Below are 22,238 nucleotides of genomic sequence, written 5' to 3'. Positions count from 1 at the left end.
GGCGCCCAAGACTTCCAAATAAGCTTCCATGGCTCAAAATAAACAACCCCATGGAATAAGGCCTTATATGCCGAACTGGTTGAGAACTGGCCAGACTCTGAATTTTCAGCGGTGTTCATCTTGCACATCCGGTTGTTGCTGCACAACTTGCATCAATTCCCAAATGTCTATGAACTCAGCCAGGGCTGCAATCGTGAGGTCACCAGCAACCTCTTTCACTGTATGGTTCGCTTAGGGAGTAGAGCAAAAAGATTAGGGGCCAAGCCAGCAATGGGCCTCCATCTCCCTACTAGCCAATTATCTGTTCAGAATGAAGTAGAGTTACCGTCACCCACAATTGTCATCATGGCAGTGGAGAAGTAGGCCCGAACTGAGTCATAAACTTGTATAGAGAAAGCACTCTATGGCTTATCCGGTGGCGTCTTGGCTAGCCATAACCATCACATTCTCCATGCACATCCAGAGGATTTTAGATCATGGATACCCATCTATGGATCAACCACGCCCATCAGCTCCCTTCCACCCCTACCTAACAATCACCTCAGACCAGATTTTGGTTCAGGCGTGCCTCATTTCCACAAGCTTGACTTCCTGACATATGACGGTTTAGTCAATCCACTTGGTTGGCTCAATAGGTGCGAGCAGTTTTTTCATGGACAACGCACAGACGAGGCTAACAAGGTCTGGACTGCAGCCTACCACCTCACGTACGGCGCTCAGTTCTGGTACTTACAGCTCAAGCACGAATTCGGCATGCCGGCATGGGAGTGGTTCAAGGAAGCTTGCCACGTTTAGTTTGGTCCGTCACTCCACGCCAATCCCTTGGGCGAGTTGGCATGTCTGCTATTCACTTCCTCGGGTGCAGACTACACCAGCAGGTTTCTAGCGCTTGTTGCAGATCTGCCGCCGCCATCTCCCATGGTTTCCTCACCTCGCTTGTCACAGGATTTTGCACCTTTATCCTCGGTGATTTCCCGCTTCACACATGAGAGGGGGTATTGAAGTGCATATGTGGATTGCCTAGCCCTTTCCATCAGTTCGGCCTTTTGTTTGCGTTGCCTAGTGCATGAAGCTTAACAGCGCTCATGTGCTGCAACAATGTGCCATTAACACCGTCCCAACAACGGTTTCCATACACAACAGGGCTGCCCAAGGGTCTTCGCATTGATGTCGAGCTTCAGCATCCACCTGACCTCCACACCGCTATCTCCTTTGCGAAGGCCTATGAGCAGTGGCATTTCCATCCAACAACATCACCAACCAGGCTTCTGGTTCTACAGGGCCCTTGTGCCCCTCCGATCTTCCCGTGGTCAATGCAACTACAATACCGTCCCCGCTACCGCCACTAGCACCTGTTTTGCCGTCGACCACTGCAGAGCCAACCCTGCCACGGCTGGTTCGGCGCCTCACTCCAGCTGAGTTAGTAGAACGTCGTCGTCAGGATCTTTGCTTCAGCAGCGATGAGATTTATGTTCGGGGTCACCGGTGTGCGCGACTATTCTTAATCGTGGCTGATGACTACGACCAAGATAGTTCCACATCTGGTCATAGTCATCAGAGTAGGGGTGGGCATTTGGTATAAACCGAAAATTCGGTTTCTATCATTCTGTTTATTTTCAAATTCGGTTAGCTAAGCTAGAAACGGAAAATGGGAATTGAAAATAACTAACTGAAAGTTTGGTTAACGAACTTATTTGGTGTGATTTTGGTTTCTACCGGACAGACCTTGCCTTTACCAAATCTGCTGAGAGCAACCTCTTATATATAGCAGGATGTCCCTGCCTTATCTCCTCAGCGATGCGAGGTTGGACTAAAGTTTCCGATCGGCTATTTGCATTCTCGTACGTGGGCAGTTTCATGCAAGGGGGCAGTTTCATATAAGTGCCCAGCCCACGATCCAAAAAAGTGGCGTCCTAGTTTCTGCTTGTCGCCATGGCTTTGATGGTAGCGAAGTGGTTGGGTACGGGAGAAGTGGAGAGCGACATTCCTTCGATCTGGGTGAGTGTTCCACGTTAGTCTGTGTTCTGTCTCAGGTATAGTTCGGCATGATTTCGGCTAACCGAGATAAATATCGAATCAACCGAACTTACTTTGGCTTTTGGAAATAAAAACCAAAATTATTTATACTATTATAAAAACTGAAAATTCGGTTTTGTCAGTTTCGGCTTCGGTTCGGTGTTCGGTTCATCGGTTTTTATGCCCACCCCTACATCAGAGGCCAAGATCCCCTGGGAGGCAATTGACAACCTACAGCTTGTGGACAAGCTGTTTTTCAAGGAAGGGAGAGATGCTATGTGGACCAGTCCATCAAACATGGAGTCTTATCCCTTAATTAGAGTCCTAGTTGATTAAGCATCTTTATTAGGAAAGAGTCCAGTCAGTTTAGAGATTGTATTAGAGTTTGAATAGATCAATAGATTTACCGGCTTTTGGTCATGTCTTGTCTACTATACAAGGGGCCGACCCCTCAATAAAGCATAGAAGAATATTGTCGTTTACTTTTATCTACTTTTCAGTAATAGGGTTAGGTCAGTAGTAGATTCTTCCATTTTGTTGGCCCAAGGGGGTAGGTCATTACAAGCAGAGATATTTCTAACCCAATCATTGGGTATAGGGTACCATCCAGGGTCATGTCCCAATTATGCATTTTATGATTGGCTCCATGCCAATTGTTAATCGATGATACATGCTTATAATTGAAAACATTATTCTTGTAACTTTCTTTCTTCCTTGTGTTCTACTATGTTCACCTCTGTTAGTCTTGGCAGTGATAAATATATGATTCTGTTTTCTTAATTATTACTGGCACATGCTGTCCATCAAAGCCTGACACCAAGCATAGCCATGTTATGCTAAATTGTATTTGCCCCATTATTTGTTGTACTGCTGACATAAAACAATTTTTTTATTTGCAAGTAGTTCATTTTAGCGTATTAATCATCATCTCTGATAACTGTGCCCTCAACTTAACTACTGCATGTAATGGGCAAGCTTCTGTTAAAGTATGTGTTCATTTGGTCATTTTTATGCTTCAATAAGTTTAGCATCCTTTACTTATCTCTTGGTTTTTCTTATTTCTGGCCTTGCGTTATCTAAATGCTGCCTTCTGTCAACTAAAAACACTCTTTACAATGCTGACCTTGTCCCAACATTTAAGGCAAAATATGTGTTGCTCAAGGTGCTAGAAATTCCAAGCATCACACGTGGTATGGGGTTTATGCCTAATGCCCTGTCAGTCTAACCAAAGATAATTACTCCCTCCATTTTTGTATACAAGGCCACAAACCCATATTACAGGTACCAAGGCAAAAGTAAATGTGTGCTTAAGGCAATATACTAGCAAGCTAGCTTGTCTCCTTGTTTGTCGTGTTAATTAATGCATATTTTTCTATCCCACCTACAACAAACCAATGCTCTCACTCCTTTTGGTTGATTAATGAGGCTCATGCAAGCCAACCTTCTCACACCCACATGCATGCAAGGGATAATTAATGCCCCCTTTGCTAGTACGAGGCAAATACCATCAGTTTGTCTCGATTAGTGTTTGTGGCCTTGTATAGTTGCAAATTATAATTTTGATTGTGGCCTTGTATATAAAAATGGAGGGAGTATTAGAATTTGTTTTGGTCCCGGTTAACAGAAATCTTTCAAAGTGAGACAGCCTCAAAACCACGGCAAAGTGTCAGCAAATTTATGCATGTTCAAGGAGGTGGTGGTGGACTGATGGAACAAATTGATCATAACACGCTTTCAGAAATATATTATCATAATGCAAAACTTATCTGTTTTATTTGATTATTTATATAACAATTAAGTCTGATTCTATAGCACTAATCCATTTCGAAAACCTAACAGTTACTTGGAACCATTGTCACTTGCGTTGGAGGTTGAGAAATGGTCACTGGTTCAACCATTACTTTCTTCATCATATACTGGATACGGAATTTCCAGCTTGGAGCAAGTATGTTCTTTACTAGTCAATAATTACATCAGCTTGTTCATCCTTGTATCAAATAGAATAACATTTTCTGAATTGTAGCAAAGCATGCAATAGACCAATATCCTTGAGGTGTTCTCATTATTACATGATAAAAGAGGATCTGAGGTTCTGTGTTTTAAAAGCCTTTTTACTCCTTCAGTACAGCAGATATTCTTGATAATCGGATTTTGAATTATGCGATGGAGTTGCTCTTAAGTTATACAACTCTATAAGTGTAACCTGTTTTTGCTTCTTGAAACTTGACCCTTTGAGAGCCTTTTGAAGCCCCCTTGGTTTTTTGTATGAACTATCACATGGAAAAATGTCAGCTACAAATTTTATGCATAGGAGAATCAACATTTCATTGTGTCAAGACCTGGACTAGACTTAACTAAATTTTAACAATCAACCAAGCAATTTCAGAGAGAATTTGGAGGAAATCAACCTAGGGTGTATTCCTTGAAAAAGGGGAAAGTAGGAGAAGCACGCCACAGGCGGCTAGGGTTTATACTCGATTTCATTCAGCGTGTCCAAAATGGAGAAAGAGGGGAGGCTTTATAGCCATTACAACACAAAGACTGAAGAAAAGCAACACTGCGCACATGCGCTTGTCGGAAAGTAAACAACGATGGGTCGAAGGATTGGAGCCCTAGGATGAAGCATCAAAAGGTGAGCAGCGGCACCAGTGGCGAACCGTTATCATCAAGGGAGAGCCACTGGATAGGCAATCGACGGTTTAAACTAGATCTGGCACGAAGAAACAGGGGAAGGTTACTACATAGTCAGCATGGCACACTTCTACAGCCTGACACATTATTACCTTCAAAATTCACACACATAAAAATAACTAGCAGAAACACAAAGTACCATTGGTACTGTGAAACTTACCGGTGAAAGATCGTGGATGTCGCGTAGAGGGTGTGTGTGTGTGTGGGGGGGGGGGTGAATAGGCGCTTCAAAAATAATTACGGTTTAGGCTTGAACAAATGCGGAATAAAACTAGTGTTTAATTTGTCAAGCACAAAACCTAAAACAACTAGGCTCACCTATGTGCACCAACAACCTATGCTAAGCAAGACAGACAACTAAGTGACCGCAAGATATATAACATGAAACACTATGACTATCACAAAGTAAAGTGCATAAGTAAAGGGCTCGGTTAAGAGATAAATGAGGCATGCGGAGACGACGATGTATCCTGAAGTTGACACCCTTGCGGATGCTAATCTCCGTTTGAAGCGGTGTGGAGGCACAATGCTCCCCAAGAAGCCACTAGGGCCACCGTAATCTCCTCACGCCCTCGCATAATGCAAGATGCCGTGATTCCACTAAGGGACCCTTGAGGGCGGTCACCGAACCCGTACAAATGGCAACCCTTGGGGGCGGTCACCGAACCCGTACACTTTGACAACTCTTGGAGGCGGTCACCGGAACTCGTACAAATTGCTCGGGGCAATCTCCACAACCTAATTGGAGACCCCGACGCAAGCTCGGAGCTTTACACCACAATGATCGAGCTCCGAGACACCACCAATCGTCTAGGGCGCCCAAGCACCCAAGAGGAACAAGCTCTAGTGTACCAAGCACCGAAGAGTAATAAGCTTCTCAACTATTCACTTCCACGTATCGCCGTGGAGAACTCAAACTGATGCAACTAATGCAATGGCAAGGGCACACGGAGTGCCCAAGTCCCTCACTCTCAAATCCCACCAAAGCAACGAAAGCTATGGAGGAAAATGAGAGGAAGAACAAGGAGAACACTAAGAACTCCAAGATCTAGATCCAAGGGGTTCCCCTCACATAGAGGAGAAAGTGATTGGTGGAAATGTGGATCTAGATCTCCTCTCTCTTTTCCCCCAAAACTAGGAGGGATTGAGAGATAGCAAGCTCGAAGAAGCTCAACAATGGGGGAAGAACACGAGCTCAAAGGATAAGAATCATTGGGAAGAAGACCCCCTTTTATAGGCCTCCCCAAATCCAATCGTTATGTGCACTGGACGCACAGAAGCCGTACTACCGCTCGGGTGGAAGTACCCGGAGTATAGTGCACAGAAGAAGCATCCGGAGGCGGCAGTGCCGCCGGAGCAGTACTACCGTTGAGGTTGCAGTATACAGGGGAGAAGCGGTACTACCGCCCCTTACAGCCGCCCTACAACCGTAGAGAGGAAAACGAGTCCAGAGGCGATAAAATAGGTGGAAGTAGCAGCGGTAGTGGCTGGCCGGTAGTACCGCTTAGAGCAGTACTACCGCTCGCCACTACCGCTGAAGCGATAAAGAGTCCAGAAGCCGAAAAAAGTGGTAGTGCCCGCGACACTGGAACCGCGGAAGTACCGCGCAAGCGGTACTACTGCTGCCCAGGGCGGTACTACCGCTAGAGAGCAACAAAAGGCCTAAGCAACGGCACTGGAACCGCGGAAGTACCGCGCAAGCGGTACTACCGCTGTCCAGGGTGGTACTACCGCTGTCCAGGGTGGTACTACCGCTAGAGAGCAACAAAAGGCCTAAGCAAAACAGATGGATGCGGGAAAGCCTGAACTGCCATAACTTCTGTAAATGAGCTCCGAATTGAGCAAACTCAAGCTTGTTGGATAGATGACGAAAAATACTATCCAACAGCGACCGGTTATAGTAAGAAGTGGTAGAGGGAGTATGCCTAAGATATAGAGATGTGAAACTTCTATGAATGAAGAACCGGCAGAAACTCCAACACCTGAAACATCATAGACGATGCATATATGAACTCCGTTTTCGATGAACTCAAGCTTGTCATGAAGATGACCATAAGCTCTAAAACTCACAAAGAGAAACACCAAACAAGAACCAAGAAAGATGATGCAAGGATGCAATGGTTTGAGCTCTCTACGAACGATACGATCAAGCTACCAACTTGAGAGCCCCCCTTGATAGTACGGCAATCGATCCTATAACCCGGTCTCCCAACTACCACCATTAGACCGGTAAAATAGAAATCCTATCACGGGCAAACCTTTGCCTTGCACATAGTTCACTTGAGCTAGATGATGACGATCTTAACTCTCTCAAGTTGGACCACCTTTCTTGATTGCGTTGGCTGGCTCGATGAAGACTAGTAGATTGCTCCCCCATACTCCACTATGGGTGAGCCACACTTCGGAACATCTTCACAAGTCCATTGTCACCACAATGGACGACAAGCTTCAAGCATGATCTCTTCGTGATGCTCCACTTGAACTTGCACACTACAATCTTGATGACGATCACCACTTCATGTCATCCTCTATGGGTTGTATGAGAACTCCTCTTGACGCAAGCCCATGGAAACATGCCTAACCCCACATAAAAACTCTCACGTAGACCATGGGTTAGTACACAAAGCGTAATGGACAATGCTTACCATACCATGGGATCACTTGATCCCTCTCGGTACATCAACCTGATTCACTCTTTGACTTGGTCTTGATCAACCTTGTATCATGTCTTCTACATGACCAATCTCTGGACAATCCCTTGAATAACACTTTGGTCATCACATAAACTCCTTGAAACCAACACATGGACTTAAGAAAAGCTTATGGACAAATCCTTCAAATATAACTCAAGGCAACCATAGAGATTGTCATTAACTACCAAAACCAAACATGGGGGCACCGCATGTTCTTTCAACCAGGATTCACTGTATAAAGTTGTAAATAGTTTTGGAAGGCTAGGTGGTCAGAGCCTACCTATGAGCTGTTCTCTTAAACCGAAAAATGTTTATACTCGGGTATCGTGGGGAGAACTTACCTGCCATTTCCTGAATCTTACCTGCCATTTCCTGAATCTTGGTTGAATATGAATTTCAGTTCAGAACCATGGGTGGGACGTTTGTAAAAATAGAAATCGGGTATCGTGGGGAGAACGCTCCCTGGTCATGTTTGCAATAGAAGATGCCTTTTATTTTGGCGTATGAACTAAAAGCATTGTATGACAGTTGCGTTGATGACATACTGCATTATTCATCAAACCTTCTGATTTTACCTTTGACTTTCTTAGTGCAATGCAGCATGATAAGAATACATGAGGACAATCAATGGCAGTAGTGATACAACCAGTTTTGCTTGGATTAACGTTTGATTGATTTTTCCTTTTTGCTTCTCTTTGCTTGATTTAGTCTATGTGTTGATTGTATTTTTTCTTTTGCAAGGATGCATTGGAACTTGATCAGCTCATCGGCTACTTGATAAATAAAGATAATTCTGAAGGAGTAATACTGCTCGGTCACAGCACTGGTTGCCAGGTATGCTGTTACAGTAGATACTGCACTATTTTATGGTCTACAGTATGAGATAACATAGACACTTTTATGAATGCCAGGATATTATACATTACATGCAGACAAACTTTGCATGTTCCAAAGCAGTTTCTGGGGTAATTTTGCAGGTATAATTTTCCTGTCCATATTCTTGTTCTCCGAGTATTGCACAGAAGGATTTTTGTTCTCCGAGTATTCCTGTCCATATTCTTGTTCCCCGAGTATTGCACATGATATTCTCACCCCTAAGGACAGAAGCAACTGATTAGCTTGTAAAGTGTTGATAATAATTGCTTTTGCTGTAATTAATTTAACACCTTAATAGTATCTTGATAGAAATTCTACAATGATCTTTTATTCAGGCCCCAGTAAGTGACAGGGAGTATAGGGCAACTCTTCCAGAAACAGGAGAAATGATAGATCTGGCAGCGAAAATGATTAGTGCGGGCCGTGGAATGGATTTGATGCCCAGAGAAGCAAATTCAGATGCTCCAATTACTGCCTACAGGTACTAATTTTCATGCTCAATTTACACAAGTTCATAGTTACAGTACTCTGTACCCGTAGGTAATTATGAAAGTTTACTAGAGGTACCACTATTGTTAATGATACATATGACAGCTATATATGCTCAAGAATTGCATAAAGAGTTAGATGAGCATGAGTTAATGACCATGGTCATGTCATACTTTGAGTATCTCCCAAGGCAAAAATAAGCCCAACCATGAGGGCTTTATGCCAGCTATCTTCATTGTGGCGTAAGGGTAAGTCTTAAGGCTGACCTCAGCAAAGGGCAACCTCAGCCTTGTGGCCGGTCACATGCAGTAGAAAACGATTTCTCTTTCCGAACCCTTAACCCGCCAACTACCACAGTTGGATGAGACCGAAAGGCACAGCTAGAGAGAGGGGTGCCGCTGTCATTGTTTCTGTCGGGAGCTGGATGGGCACTTCTGTGATCACTTGATCCATGACAGATGGCCTTGTCCAGCAGGACTGACTAAAGCAAATGCCTCGTGGCGCAGTGTGTGGCCTGAAGAAGGCTACAGCCTACAACCTCCTCCCTTCACCACTTCAAGCTTTGGTCCTGATGGTGGCCAGAAGAGCAGCACATCTTGGATCAGACGACTGCTGTGAGCTTGGGCCAGTGCCGGGGAAGACGAAGGAGCAGCAGCAGCAGCAGGCGCCCACCTGAGCATCAGCACATCCCACTTGACATCTGTCAGGAACTTGGTGCAGATCATGAAAACCACACCGGCAGTGGGGGCATGGAGGGTGATGCGTTGGGTAAGGAAGAATTTGGATTGTGGTAGTGTATGGGGAGATGTTTTTTCTTGTACTTTTGACTTGGCTGTCGGTGATGATTTGTTGCAAGCGGGGAAGTCGTGGGCGCGGTTGTATGCACGGGAGCTGCATGGACGGCGGTGCTGGAGCTAGGAAAAGTGCTGGCTGGTACGGGTGTCAAGTGCAGTTGCTGCCTGCTGGTACCTCTGTGGCTGCGCGACAGAGGAGGAAGATGAGATGCGGCTCTGCTGCTGCTGAATTCGCTAGAATGCACTGCTACTGCCGTTGCTGCTGCCACTGAGGGGTGCTGCTCCTGTGTCTGCTGGCTGCTGCTGATTGGGAAGGGAAGAGAGGCAGCGGTTTGAGCTGCTGCTGTTGCTGGGAGCTATGTTTTTAAGGCGTCGCCTAGTCGTCGCCTAAGCGTCAAGGCGCCCCAGGATGGCAAGGCGTCTACCCCGCCTTAGACAGACATGAAGTGTACGGCTGTGGCTGCCCTAGTTCTGGCTGCTCCTGGGGCTTGGAGATGACGGCCCCGCTGTCTCCCGGCACCATGAAGAGGAGGGAGGACTGGGGGCTCCTGGGGCTTGCTGCTGTGAGGGAGAAGGGTGGGGCCATGAAGAGGAGAGGGGACTGGAGGAGGGAGGAAGGACCAGAAGGGTGTGGCTTCGTGGCGGCTGTGGTGGGAAAGAAGGGAAGAGATAGTGGAATTAGGTCACGGGGGTGTATATGGCCGCTAGATGGGCTTTTGGGCCACTAGGAGGTGCATAAGTAGTGGCCCATCTCTCAGCCATTGCTCTTTTTCTAGTATTAATATGTGCAGACCTATTGATGACTCTTTTCCTGCAATGTTTAAGGCGTCGCCTTGCCTCGCCTTACCGCCTCGCCTTGGCGCTTAGGCGTCAGAGCGGCCCTCCTCCGCCTTATGACGCTTTACCGCCTTAAAAACATAGGCTGGGAGCTACTATTGTGTGCAGCTGCTTGCCCGGGGGAGAAGAAGGGGACATTGCTGCTGCGGGCGGCTGTTCGAGGAGAAAAGCTAACTGCTGCGTGTAGCTACCTGGGAGAAATGTGGACATTGCTAAAGGCTTCCATTTCATCATCGCTCATAGAGTCATAGGTGCCGTCATCGTTGGCGATCATGGTGCGTCTTGTGGGGCACTCGAATGTCTTGTGGCCACGGCGTTTGCAAGTGAAACATTAGATGAAACTTGTCTCGGCGATAGCATCCGTTGGAGGAGTTGTAGATGATGAAGCTCTTGGCTTGTAGTTGCCTGTAGAGGGACAACTCAAAAAGATGTCGTAGGTTTGCTTGGAGCTTGAGGTTCCACTGCTAGTGGGTGTAGCTCGAGTCGTTGTAGGCGCCGGAGTTGTAGAAGCTTGAATGTTGGAGCCATAAGGTCTTGATGAGTACTTGGAGTACTTGTAGTCATCTTGCACCTGTCGCTCCGCTTTGGTTGCTTGGTGCACGAGCCCGAGGAGGTTGGAATATTGTTGGAAATCCGCAATTTTCTTGACTTGGTGGTTGAGGCCATTCAAGAGTTTCGCCATTGTTTGCTTCTCGTCTTCCTTTACGTTGCTCGTATCATGGCAATCTCCATCTCTTGGTAGTAGTCCTCAACTGACTTTGTGCCTTGTTTGAGAAGTTGGAGCTTCTTGAAGAGATCACGGTTGTAGTGTGTAGGCACGAAGCGAGCTCTCATGATTTCCTTAATTTGATTCCAAGTAGAAATCGGTGGCTCGCCTTGTTCCCTTCTCGTCTCAACAACTTGTTCACACCAAATTAGAACATAGTCTTGGAACTCAAGGGAGGCCATTGCGATCTTTTCCTCTTCATAGTTGTGAAGACAAAATATCTTGTCCACTTTTAAGGCCCATTAGAGATAGTCTTCCGGGTTCGTGGTTCCGGAGAACTTAGGCATGGTGAACTTGAGCTTGTCATAGCGTTGCTCCTCATTATGATGGTTGCGATGGTGATGTCGCTCTTGGCGTGGAGGAGGCTCTTGAACTTCTTGCTTCTCATGACTAGCTTGATGTCGGGGCCGAGGGATTCTTGCTCTTTGCCTCATTTCATGGCGTTCCTCATTGCGAACATCTTCATCTTGTCGCTCTTGTCATAGAGCTTGTTCTTGTTCACGCACTCTTTTATTGCGCTCATTCATGGCGCAAGTGGATTCGCTTAGAGCTCATTGTGCTTCAAGCGCTTGGTCCTCATGGCGTTGTTGTTCTTGCCGTAGGACGTCGTCGTCTTGCTCTTTATGGCGTTGACGTTGTCACTCTTGCTCTTGTTCAAGGGCGTCTTGTTCTTGTCGACGACGTCGTTCGCGCTCACGGAGGTGGTCTTGTAATCCATTGCCATGGAATGGGTTTTGTGAAGCCTGATGGTCATCTCGAAGATGAGAACGAGATCGTGGTAGACTTGCATCGGAAGAGGTGTCTGAAGAGTGGTGGCTTGAATGTTGCCTTCTTGATGATGAAGATGTTGAAGAGGTGTGTGTGACCAAGATTGCACGAATCTCTTCCATTTGAGTGGACAACTTCGCGTCAAGATAGTCCCGATTTCTTGCTTCGGATTGGCGCAAGTCGGTTGCGAATTAATCAATGCGATCACTCAAGGCTTCATTTGCTTGATGCATGGCTCGTTGTAGTAGAGCAAAGTGGTGAGTTTTGGTGACGAAGTTGTCGGCGCCTTCGTTGTCGTCGAAGGGCGGGTTTGACGTGCTTGGGCTATCCATCACAAGGCCCGAGCAAATGTGAGTGAAAAATTGAGAAGAACAATACCAAATTTACCTTTTCCGATGTTGAAGATGGATCAATGATCACTCAATATGGTATTATAGAAATAGTAAAAAAAAATTTGGTGAACACGCAAAGATTGCGTATCATTTCATTGATAGAAGAAGATAGAATAAGTACATGATGTGGTACAACACATGACACGAACGCAATGGGCGTGAACATGGTGCCCGATGAGTAAAGACAAGAGATGCTCGACCCAAACAAAGAAGAACACAGCAAAAATCTTCGACTAGAGAAGCTATCCAGCTAATAACCATACTACCAATTCTCCAAAACTAGCACCGAGGACGCACCGAGCAAAACAAGACAACGCCTTCACGAAGGAGAACGACACCGAGACGCTGTCGTCGTCCGGTCCGGAAAAACGGACCTAGAGTTTCCCCTGAAGCTCGAAGAGGGGCGCAGAAGATGGCCATGGCAGCGCCTTCAAGAAGGGCACGACATCCACGGATGTCGTCGCTGCCAGCATAACCTGCAGGGATTTCGCCCTGGCCAAATTTCGAGCAATCCCAAGCCGTCGGAGCACATATCGGAAATGAGGCAGTCAGGCGTACGCCAGAGCAGCGACCGCAGGAGGGGGAGCCGCACCCGACGGCGAAGGAGGCACCGGGCGCCGCTGGACGCGCGAGCTTCGGAGGAGGACAAGGCTGCGAGGCTGAGCGGAGTGAAAGGTGGCGGGGATGCGACGGTGGCCGGAGCCCCGGACGAGCCATGATCTGGAAGGGAGCGCAGATACAGGCCGTCGGGACCAGAGCAGCAGGGACACCAGCGTGCCAAAGGAGCCGGAAGGGGACGCAGCTCCTGAAGCAAACCGGAGGCGAAGATGCACCGGGATGGACGGCCAACCAGGTACCGACAGGGTGGTGGTGAAGCGGAGACGCCGAGGAGCCAGCGAGCCAAGGGAGTCGGAAAGCGCAGCTCCTAGGGCACGCCGGGTCCGAAGCCGCGCCGGTTGCCAGGAGCACAGGAGGAGGCGCAGGTCCATGGCCACCGGGCTGAAGCCGCTCTTGCCGGGTGGAAGACGAGGGGGACTTGCGCACAGCCAAAATCTGGACGAAGCGCAGCAAAAAACCGGCACCGCCGGCGCAGCCAGCCGCCTCCAAAACTGCCTCACGAGGAGGCCGGCCCGGAGCTCGAAGGGAGGGGGTCGGAGGAGGGGGTACGCAGTTGGCAGAGTGCGCCCGGCCGGAGAGCACCACAGCCAGCCGGAGTGGATCCCCATATCGGATCTGGGGCCGGACAGAGCAGCCGCAGGAAGTCGCGGCCCGCGGGGCAGGGGGTGGGCACCAGCGCGGCCAGCAAGCCGGAGCCATCGGGGGAGGGGACGCCCGCATCGCCAGAGGAGGCCGCCGCCGCCGCAGGCACCAGATCCGGGGGTGGGGGTGCTGGTGGAGGGAGGGTTGGTGGAGAAAGGCCCCGCCGCCGCCATCCCAGGGCCCGGCGCGGCTTTGCCGGCCGGCCCTCCGGCGACGGCGACACGGGGATGGGCGGGAGGTGGGGGCCGAGCCGGCGGCGGCTGGGGTTTCCCCCGAGTCGCTCGGCATGAGCGACGCGGGGACTCTTAAGCACCGGATGTGTGTATGTAGAAATAGTAAAATTGGTACCGGATCTTATCAATCTCGCACCTACACAAGTAATGCTTATCAAGGAGCTTGATTAGGATGAGTGGCACAAAATTGAAGCAAGTGTTAGTCAAGATATTGATAATGTTGAAAAAGATTCACAAATTACATGCAAAGCAAATAGATCAAAACCTATGATATCACTTAGAACTAACACATGGAAGGTAAATGGGATTTGCACAACCAAGGAATGAGCACAAAATGTGTTACCATGGAAAAAGCTTGTGTTGCATGAATACTAGAAGAGACGGTAGCACGATTGCTCGAATGGGCGAGATACGTACTTGTGCACAACCTATGAGAAACAAAACGTGTCGTCTTTCTATCCCAAGTATGCTAATGTATATATGGTCTGTGATGATCAATGGCATGCAATGTGGCTCGATGCTATTGTTTAGAAGCTCTTTGCTTTGTTTTTCTTTTGCTTAAAAGCTTGTTTTTTTATGTATGGTGTTTTTGCCACTTATGCGAAATGCACGATCCAAGATAGCAATGATATATGCACGGGAGTAACTTGTGACACAAGAGATGATAACAAGATATGAGCACGCTAGGAAGCTATGCGGCGTATGTATCACTAAAGTGCCCAAGTAACGTGGCCCGACAATTCTCAAATGGCTAGTCCCGGTGGGCAAGCTTCTCAAACGGCTCGGGGTTATCAATGCAATGGCAAGAAAATGTACAATGAAGTCGTCAAAGTTACCGCCATTGCTTACGATTGTTGTGTCAAGTGGTGAAGGGGTCGTTGTCAACGTCGTATCTGTGGTGATGATGAGTGGCGGTGTTGTTGATGTCGAACCATCCCTAATTAGCCGAAACATCTTAGGAAACGGAAACGCAACTCAAAATCTCAAAGAAAATGGGTCAAATTGGGCTGGTAGCGGAAGATGTGGTTGGTGTGGTCGAAGTGGGGCTTTTACGGAAGGCTAATGGTGGTGGAAAGGTGGCTGAGGATGCGGAAGAATTTGTGGTGGCTGATCTTTGTTTTTTTCTAAATGCAGTTTCGTCAGCCGAAGCCGATGATCTGGGTGGAGATCCGGATCATCCGAGTAAATGACCGGATCGTCTGGGAGTGTGTCTGGATAGTCCGGGGTCAACCGTGGTAGATTTGGGCTTGGGATGAACACAAATTTTTTGGACAGATTTTGGGGTGGATTTCGTGGTGGGGATGGTGAGGGATGGTGAGGGAAGGTTAGATCCACTTGCCAAACAACAAATTCATGGATCAAAAACAACAAAATCTCATAAGAACTAACAACAACAAACAACAACAACAAAGCCTTTAGTCCCAAACAAGTTGGGGTAGGCTAGAGGTGAAACCCATAAGATCTCGCAATCAACTCATGGCTCTGGCACATGGATAGCAAGCTTCCACGCACCCCTGTCCATAGCTAGCTCTTCGGTGATACTCCAATCCTTCAGGTCTCTCTTAACGGACTCCTCCCATGTCAAATTCGGTCTACCCCGCCCTCTCTTGACATTCTCCGCACGCTTTAGCCGTTCGCTATGCACTGGAGTTTCTGGAGGCCTGCGCTGAATATGCCCAAACCATCTCAGACGATGTTGGACAAGCTTCTCCTCAATTGGTGCTACCCCAACTCTATCTCGTATATCATCATTCTGGACTCGAACCTTCCTCGTGTGGCCACACATCCATCTCAACATACGCATCTCCGCCACACTTAACTGTTGAACATGTCGCCTTTTAGTCGGCCAACACTCCGCGCCATACAACATTGCGGGTCGAACCGCCGTCCTGTAGAACTTGCCTTTTAGCTTTTGTGGCACTCTCTTGTCACAGAGAATGCCAGAAGCTTGGCGCCACTTCATCCATCCGGCTTTGATTCGATGGTTCACATCTTCATCAATACCCCCATCCTCCTGCAACATTGACCCCAAACACCGAAAGGTGTCCTTCCGAGGTACCACCTGGCCATCAAGGCTAACCTCCTCCTCCTCACACCTAGTAGTACTGAAACCGCACACATGTACTCGGTTTTAGTTCTACTAAGCCTAAACCCTTTCGATTCCAAGGTTTGTCTCCATAACTCTAACTTCCTATTTACCCCCGTCCGACTATTGTCAACTAGCACCACATCATCTGCAAAGAGCATACACTATGGGATATCTCCTTGTATATCCCTTGTGACCTCATCCATCACCAATGCAAAAAGATAAGGGCTCAAAACTGACCCCTGATGCAGTCCTATCTTAATCGGGAAGTCATCGGTGTCGACATCACTTGTTCGAACACTTGTCACAACATTATCGTACATGTCCTTGATGAGGGTAATGTACTTTGCTGGGACTTTGTGTTCCTCCAAGGCCCACCACATGACATTCCGCGGTATCTTATCATAGGCCTTCTCCAAGTCAATGAACACCATATGCAAGTACTTCTTTTGCTTCCTATATCTCTCCATAAGTTGTCGTACCAGGAAAATGGCTTCCATGGTCGACCTCCCAGGCATGAAACCAAACTGATTTTTGGTCACGCTTGACATTCTTCTTAAGCGGTGCTCAATGACTCTCTCCCATAGCTTCATTGTATGGCTCATCAGCTTAATTCCACGGTAATTAGTACAACTTTGAACATCCCCCTTGTTCTTGAAGATTGGTACTAATATACTCCGTCTCCATTTTTCTGGCATCTTGTTTGGTCGAAAAATGAGGTTGAAAAGCTTGGTTAGCCATACTATTGCTATGTCCCCGAGACCTTTCCACACCTCAATGGGGATACAATCCGGGCCCATCGCCTTGCCTCCTTTCATCCTTTTTAAAGCCTCCTTCATCTCAGACTCCTGGATTCGCCGCACAAAACGCATGCTGGTCTCATCAAAGGAGTTGTCTAGTTCAATGGTAGAACTCTCATTCTCCCCATTGAACAGCTTGTCGAAGTACTCTCGCCATCTATGCTTAATCTCCTCGTCCTTCACCAAGAGTTGGCCTGCTCCGTCCTTGATGCATTTGACTTGGCCAATGTCCCTCGTCTTCCTCTCTCGGATCTTGGCCATCTTATAGATGTCCCTTTCACCTTCCTTCGTGCCTAACCGTTGGTAGAGGTCCTCATATGCCCGACCCCTTGCTTCACCAACAACCCGCTTTGCGGCATTCTTTGCCATCTTGTACTTCTCTATGTTGTCTGCACTCCTATCCAGGTATAGGCATCTGAAGCAATCTTTCTTCTCTTTAATCGCCTTCTGGACGTCATCATTCCACCACCAGGTATCCTTATCTTCGCTTCTCCTTCCCCTGGACACTCCAAACTCCTCCGAGGTCACCTTACGAATGCAAGTCGCCATCTTCATCCACACATTGTCCGCATCCCCTCCTTCCTCCCAAGGGCCCTCCTTAATGACCCTCTCCTTGAACACCTGAGCTACCTCCCCGTTGAGCTTCCACCACTTCGTTCTAGCGACTTTGGCACGCTTATCCCGCCGGACACGAATCCGAAAGCGGAAGTCAGCAACCACCAGCTTATGCTGGGGTACAACACTCTCTCCAGGTATCACCTTACAGTCTAGGCACGCACGCCTATCTTCTCTTCTCGAGAGGATGAAATCAATCTGGCTAGAGTGTTGGCCACTACTAAAAGTCACCAGATGTGATTCTCTCTTTCTAAAGAGGGTGTTAGCTACAATCATGTTGTAGGCTAGAGCAAAGCTTAAGACATCTTCTCCTTCTTGATTCCTGATGCCATGGCCAAAGCCCCCATGCGCCCCTTCAAAACCTGTGTTAGATGTACCCACGTGGCCATTGAGGTCTCCTCCTATGAAGAGCTTCTCACCAATCGGTACACTCCTAACCATGTCTTCCAGGCCTTCCCAGAACTCCCTCTTGGTGTTCTCATTGTGGCCTACTTGCGGGGCATACGCGCTGATAACATTGAGAACCAAGTCCTCAACTACCAGCTTGACCAAGATAATCCGATCCCCACGTCTCTTGACGTCTACCACTCCATACTTGAGGCTCTTGTTGATCAAGATGCCTACGCCATTTTTGTTTGCAGCCGTCCCCGTGTACCACAGCTTGAAGCCGGTATCCTCCACCTCCTTCGCCTTCTGTCCTCTCCATTTGGTTTCTTGGATGCAAAGGATATCAACACCTCTCCTCACCGCTGCATCAACTAGCTCCCGAAGCTTCCCTGTCAGAGACCCTACGTTCCAGCTACCTAAGCGAATCCTCCTAGGCTCGGCTAGCTTCCTTACCCTTCGCACCCGTCGAGTCAAATGCGAAGACCCTTGCTCATTTTCCACTACACCCGGGCGCCGATGTAGCGCGCCACTAAGGATGCGACGACCCGATCCTCGCTCATTTGCCACCGTATCCGGATCAAGATACGGCGCGCCACTTGGGGGGTGACAGCCCGGCCCTTGCCCACTTTCCACCACACCCGGGTTCCGATGTGGCGCGTCGCTGAGAGGGTTACGCCCCAACGAAAATCTTTTGGGTTTCATCTCCATAAGAGTGGCTGAGTTTTTACGTTGGCACGCCAAGCCTATCACAACCCTCCTCCTTTACCCGGGCTTGGGACCGGCTATGTGGAGACAACATAGGCGGAGTTTCATAAGAACTAACAAAATACAAAAAAAATGGGAGGGCTATTTTTGGTGTGTTTTTCGAGTTGGGACAAAAAGCAACAAAAATAGGCTACAAAGTGTGTGTGGGGGGTGATTTGACTCCCAAGATGTGAATCAACCTAGACACAACTCGGCTGCTAAAAACGATCAAGCAATGGGGCTCCTAAGGTCGGGGAAGGCTCTGATTACCAACTTGTAACACCCTCGATGCGACTATAGCTCCCACGTGTCGAGGCACGACTTAGAGACATAATCGCATTGAGGGCATATGTCGCAAGTTAGGCAATCTTCACAACATCCCATGTAATATATAGATAATAAAAGGGGAGATAACATAGCTGGCTTACACTCGCCACGTCAATCAAGTACATAAATAACATTACATCATGCCAACACTCATGGCCCGACTACGGCGCCAAAATAAAAGATAACCCAACATGCGACACGGTCCCGATCACCCCCAACTGGGCACCACTACTGATCATCAGGAAAGGAAACATAGTATCGTTGAGAGTCCTCGTCGAACTCCCACTTGAGCTCGAGCGCGTCACCTGGAGCGGAATCATCAGGCCCTGCATCTGGTGTAATAGTAATCTGTGAGCCACACGGACTCAGCAATCTCGCACCCTCGCGATCAAGACTATTTAAGCTTAATAGGTATGGCAATGTAAATATGTGGAGCTGCAGCAAGCGACTAGCGTATATGGTGGCTATCCTGTTCGCAAAAGAGAGCGAGAAGAGAAAGCAAAGCGCGAGCGAGAAACTAGAGGACAACCTGCGCAAACATTACTCCAACACCGTGTCCACATCTCGGACTCCGCCGAGAAGGGGCCATCACGGTAACTCACACCGTTGATTCATTTTAATTAAGTTAAGGTTCAAGTTATCTACAACCGGACATTAACAAATTCTTATTTGCCCATAACCGCGGGCACGACTTTCGGAAGTTCAAATCCCTGCAGGGGAGTCCCAACTTAGCCCATGACAAGCTCTCATGGTCAACGAAGGAATAGACCTCCTCCCGAGACGTTCCGATCAGACTCGGTATCTCGGTTCTTCAAGACATTTCGACAGGTTAAAACAAGACCAGCAACACCGCCCGAATGTGCCGACAAATCCCGATAGGAGCTGCACATATCTCGTTCTCAGGGCACACTCAGATTGTCCAAACTTCCGGTAGGCCAGCCCAGAGTTGCCCCTGGTGGCCACCGGCGGCTGACGAGGTGGACCAACACTCAGAGGAGCATTGGCCCGGGGGGTTTAAAATAAGATGACCCTCGGGCTCCGGAAACCCAAGGGAAAAAAAGGCTAGGTGGCAAATGGTAAAACCAAGGTTGGGCATTGCTGGAAAAGCTTTAATCAAGGCGAACTATCAAGGGGTTCCCATTATAACCCAACCGTGTAAGGAACGCAAAATCCGGGAACATAACACCGATATGACGGAAACTAGAGCGGCAAGAGTGGAACAAAACACTAGGCGAGAGGCCGAGCCTTCCACCCTTTACCAAGTATATAGATGCATTAAGATAACATGGCAATATAATGATATCCCAACAAGTAAATAAAGTTCCAACAAGGAACGGTCTCCAATCTTCACCTGCAACTAGCAACGCTATAAGAGGGGCTGAGCAAAGCGGTAACATAGCCAATCAAGGGTTTGCTAGGACATGGTGGGTTAGAGGTTTGACATGGCAATTTGGGAGGCTTGAAAGCAAGTGGTAGGCATCGTAGCATGGCATAGCAAAAGAGCGAGCATCTAGCAAAGCAAAGATAGTAGTGATTTTGAGGGTATGATCATCTTGCCTGCAAAGTTGTCAGAGTTGACTGGATCCTCGAAAGCAAACTCAACGGGCTCCTCGTTAGCGAACTCGTCTCCCGGCTCTACCCAAACAAGATAAACAAGCAACAAGGACACAATCAACCACGTGCAAAGCTCAAACAATATGATGCAAGGATGGTATGTTATGCGGGATGCGATGCGGGATGCATATGCAAGATGTGACAAGGAATGCATGAACCTGGCCTCAACTTGGAAATCCAAGTGTGCCACTGGAAAGATGAGATGAAATCGCTTGAAAACGATATAAAGAACACCGGAATCGGAGTTACGGTTTGAAAATGGCAAGCGATTCAAATATGATACCGGTCTGCGATTTACAGCAAGTAGCCATCTAAATGCAATGAGATGAACATGCTACATCACTCAAACATGACAACAAAATACATGGCAGGGATGCATTCAAGAAGCTTAACAAAAGTCTAGCACTGAGCTACGGCCAATTCATCCATTAACAGGTTCAAACAAGCATGGCAAAAATGCATATGGTAAACAGATCTCAGACTTAGTGAAATTAACACTTGTCTGGAAATTCAGATCAGGTAGCACTCTTCGGAGCAGCAAAACTACATTCTACAGGACCTGAACATGGCAAAGTAAAACATGGCATGGAGCTACTCAAAGAGCTTAACAAAAGTCCCTTAGTGACCTTGAGCCAAAAGGGATCAGAAAATACAATTGCAAGCATGTGAACATGGCAAAAACATAAACAGTTCTCAGACTTAGTGAAACTGGAGCATGCTGAAAACAGATATCAAGTAGGCATGTTAACAAGCTCGATGCACTCACTACAGAGCAAGGCATGACAATCTAAGCATACACCCATCAAGAATACACAAAATGCAAGCTAGACATGGCAAGAACAATAACATAGCATGCAAGGATCAACTACAACATCATCGGCAAAATCGCTAACAAGTAGACAATCTGCCCAGATTCACGAAGTAATAAAAGTAGAGCTCGATTGACTCAAGCTAGGGTGCTCCATAATTGTAAACAAAGACATGGATGGATAGAGCACTACAAGATTAACAAAACATCCTTACTGATTATCCTCAAAAGAGGCACGGATCACTAGGAAACAACATGAACATGTGGCCATATGGGATAAACAGGTCAAGGACTTAGTTGAAAAGCTAAGTCCCTGAAATCAGCATTACCAAGTGCCTCACTTTGCAAACTTGTGCTAGTCACCACACACATCACAAAAATACATGGGTTGCACCTCTGGAAAGATGGCAAAACCCTTAACAAAACACATGTAGAGCTCATGGGCATATCATGCACACAATAATCATGGCAAAAATGACAAATATCTAAATGGAGTAGCAGATCTGACAATTATCTTAAGTAGCACTCTTCTAACAGCATTTCGGGCATCAAGATGAACTCAAATGAAAATGATGCAATGGAATGAAATGATGTACTTTCTGAGACGAACATTTTGATATGCTATATGCCCAAAACGGAGCTACGGATGCAAAGTTACGATGCGATGAACAGGAGCAAAAATCACTAGAGACTTAGTGGAAAAGAGAGGTCAACCCTTCTCAGATCTAGGGTTTCACGCCGGCGCGCGGACCGAGGTCTCCGGCGACGCACTGTAGCTCCGGCGAGGTGTAAGGGCGCGGAGCAGCCGGATCCGGGTCTAGGCGGCGAGGTCCGGCGGCGGGGCGGCCGGATCCGTCGCCGGGCGGCGAGGGGGCGACGAGGGGTCGCGGAGGAGACGCCGGGCGCTGGCGGCGCGCTGCTCCAGCGATGGCCGTGGTGGCCGGAGGCGTCGGACGGCGAGGTGGCTCTGTCGCCGGCGTTGGAGAAGGAAGCGGCGGGCGGGGCGCGGCGGCTCGGGCCCGGTCGCGGGAGGAGGGGGCCG

The 22,238-nt window shown here is 47.9% G+C and overlaps 1 protein-coding gene across 1 annotated transcript in view; it reads left to right on the top strand.

The window, feature by feature from the left end:
• The window catches only part of LOC119354409 (UPF0613 protein PB24D3.06c-like), a 44,200-nt gene that overhangs the window by 8,147 nt on the left and 13,815 nt on the right, over nt 1-22,238 (top strand). Inside the window, exons 3-6 of the mRNA XM_037621143.1 lie at nt 3,856-3,961; nt 8,142-8,234; nt 8,312-8,377; nt 8,612-8,757. Coding sequence (XP_037477040.1) covers nt 3,856-3,961; nt 8,142-8,234; nt 8,312-8,377; nt 8,612-8,757 — 411 coding nt within the window. The remainder of the gene's footprint in view (nt 1-3,855; nt 3,962-8,141; nt 8,235-8,311; nt 8,378-8,611; nt 8,758-22,238) is intronic.

The sequence above is a fragment of the Triticum dicoccoides genome, chromosome 2A (genome assembly GCF_002162155.2).
Source record: "Triticum dicoccoides isolate Atlit2015 ecotype Zavitan chromosome 2A, WEW_v2.0, whole genome shotgun sequence".
NCBI classification, from domain to species: domain Eukaryota; kingdom Viridiplantae; phylum Streptophyta; class Magnoliopsida; order Poales; family Poaceae; genus Triticum; species Triticum dicoccoides.
Note: the sequence above shows the minus strand (reverse complement) of the source record. Positions and strands in the feature narration are given on the sequence as shown.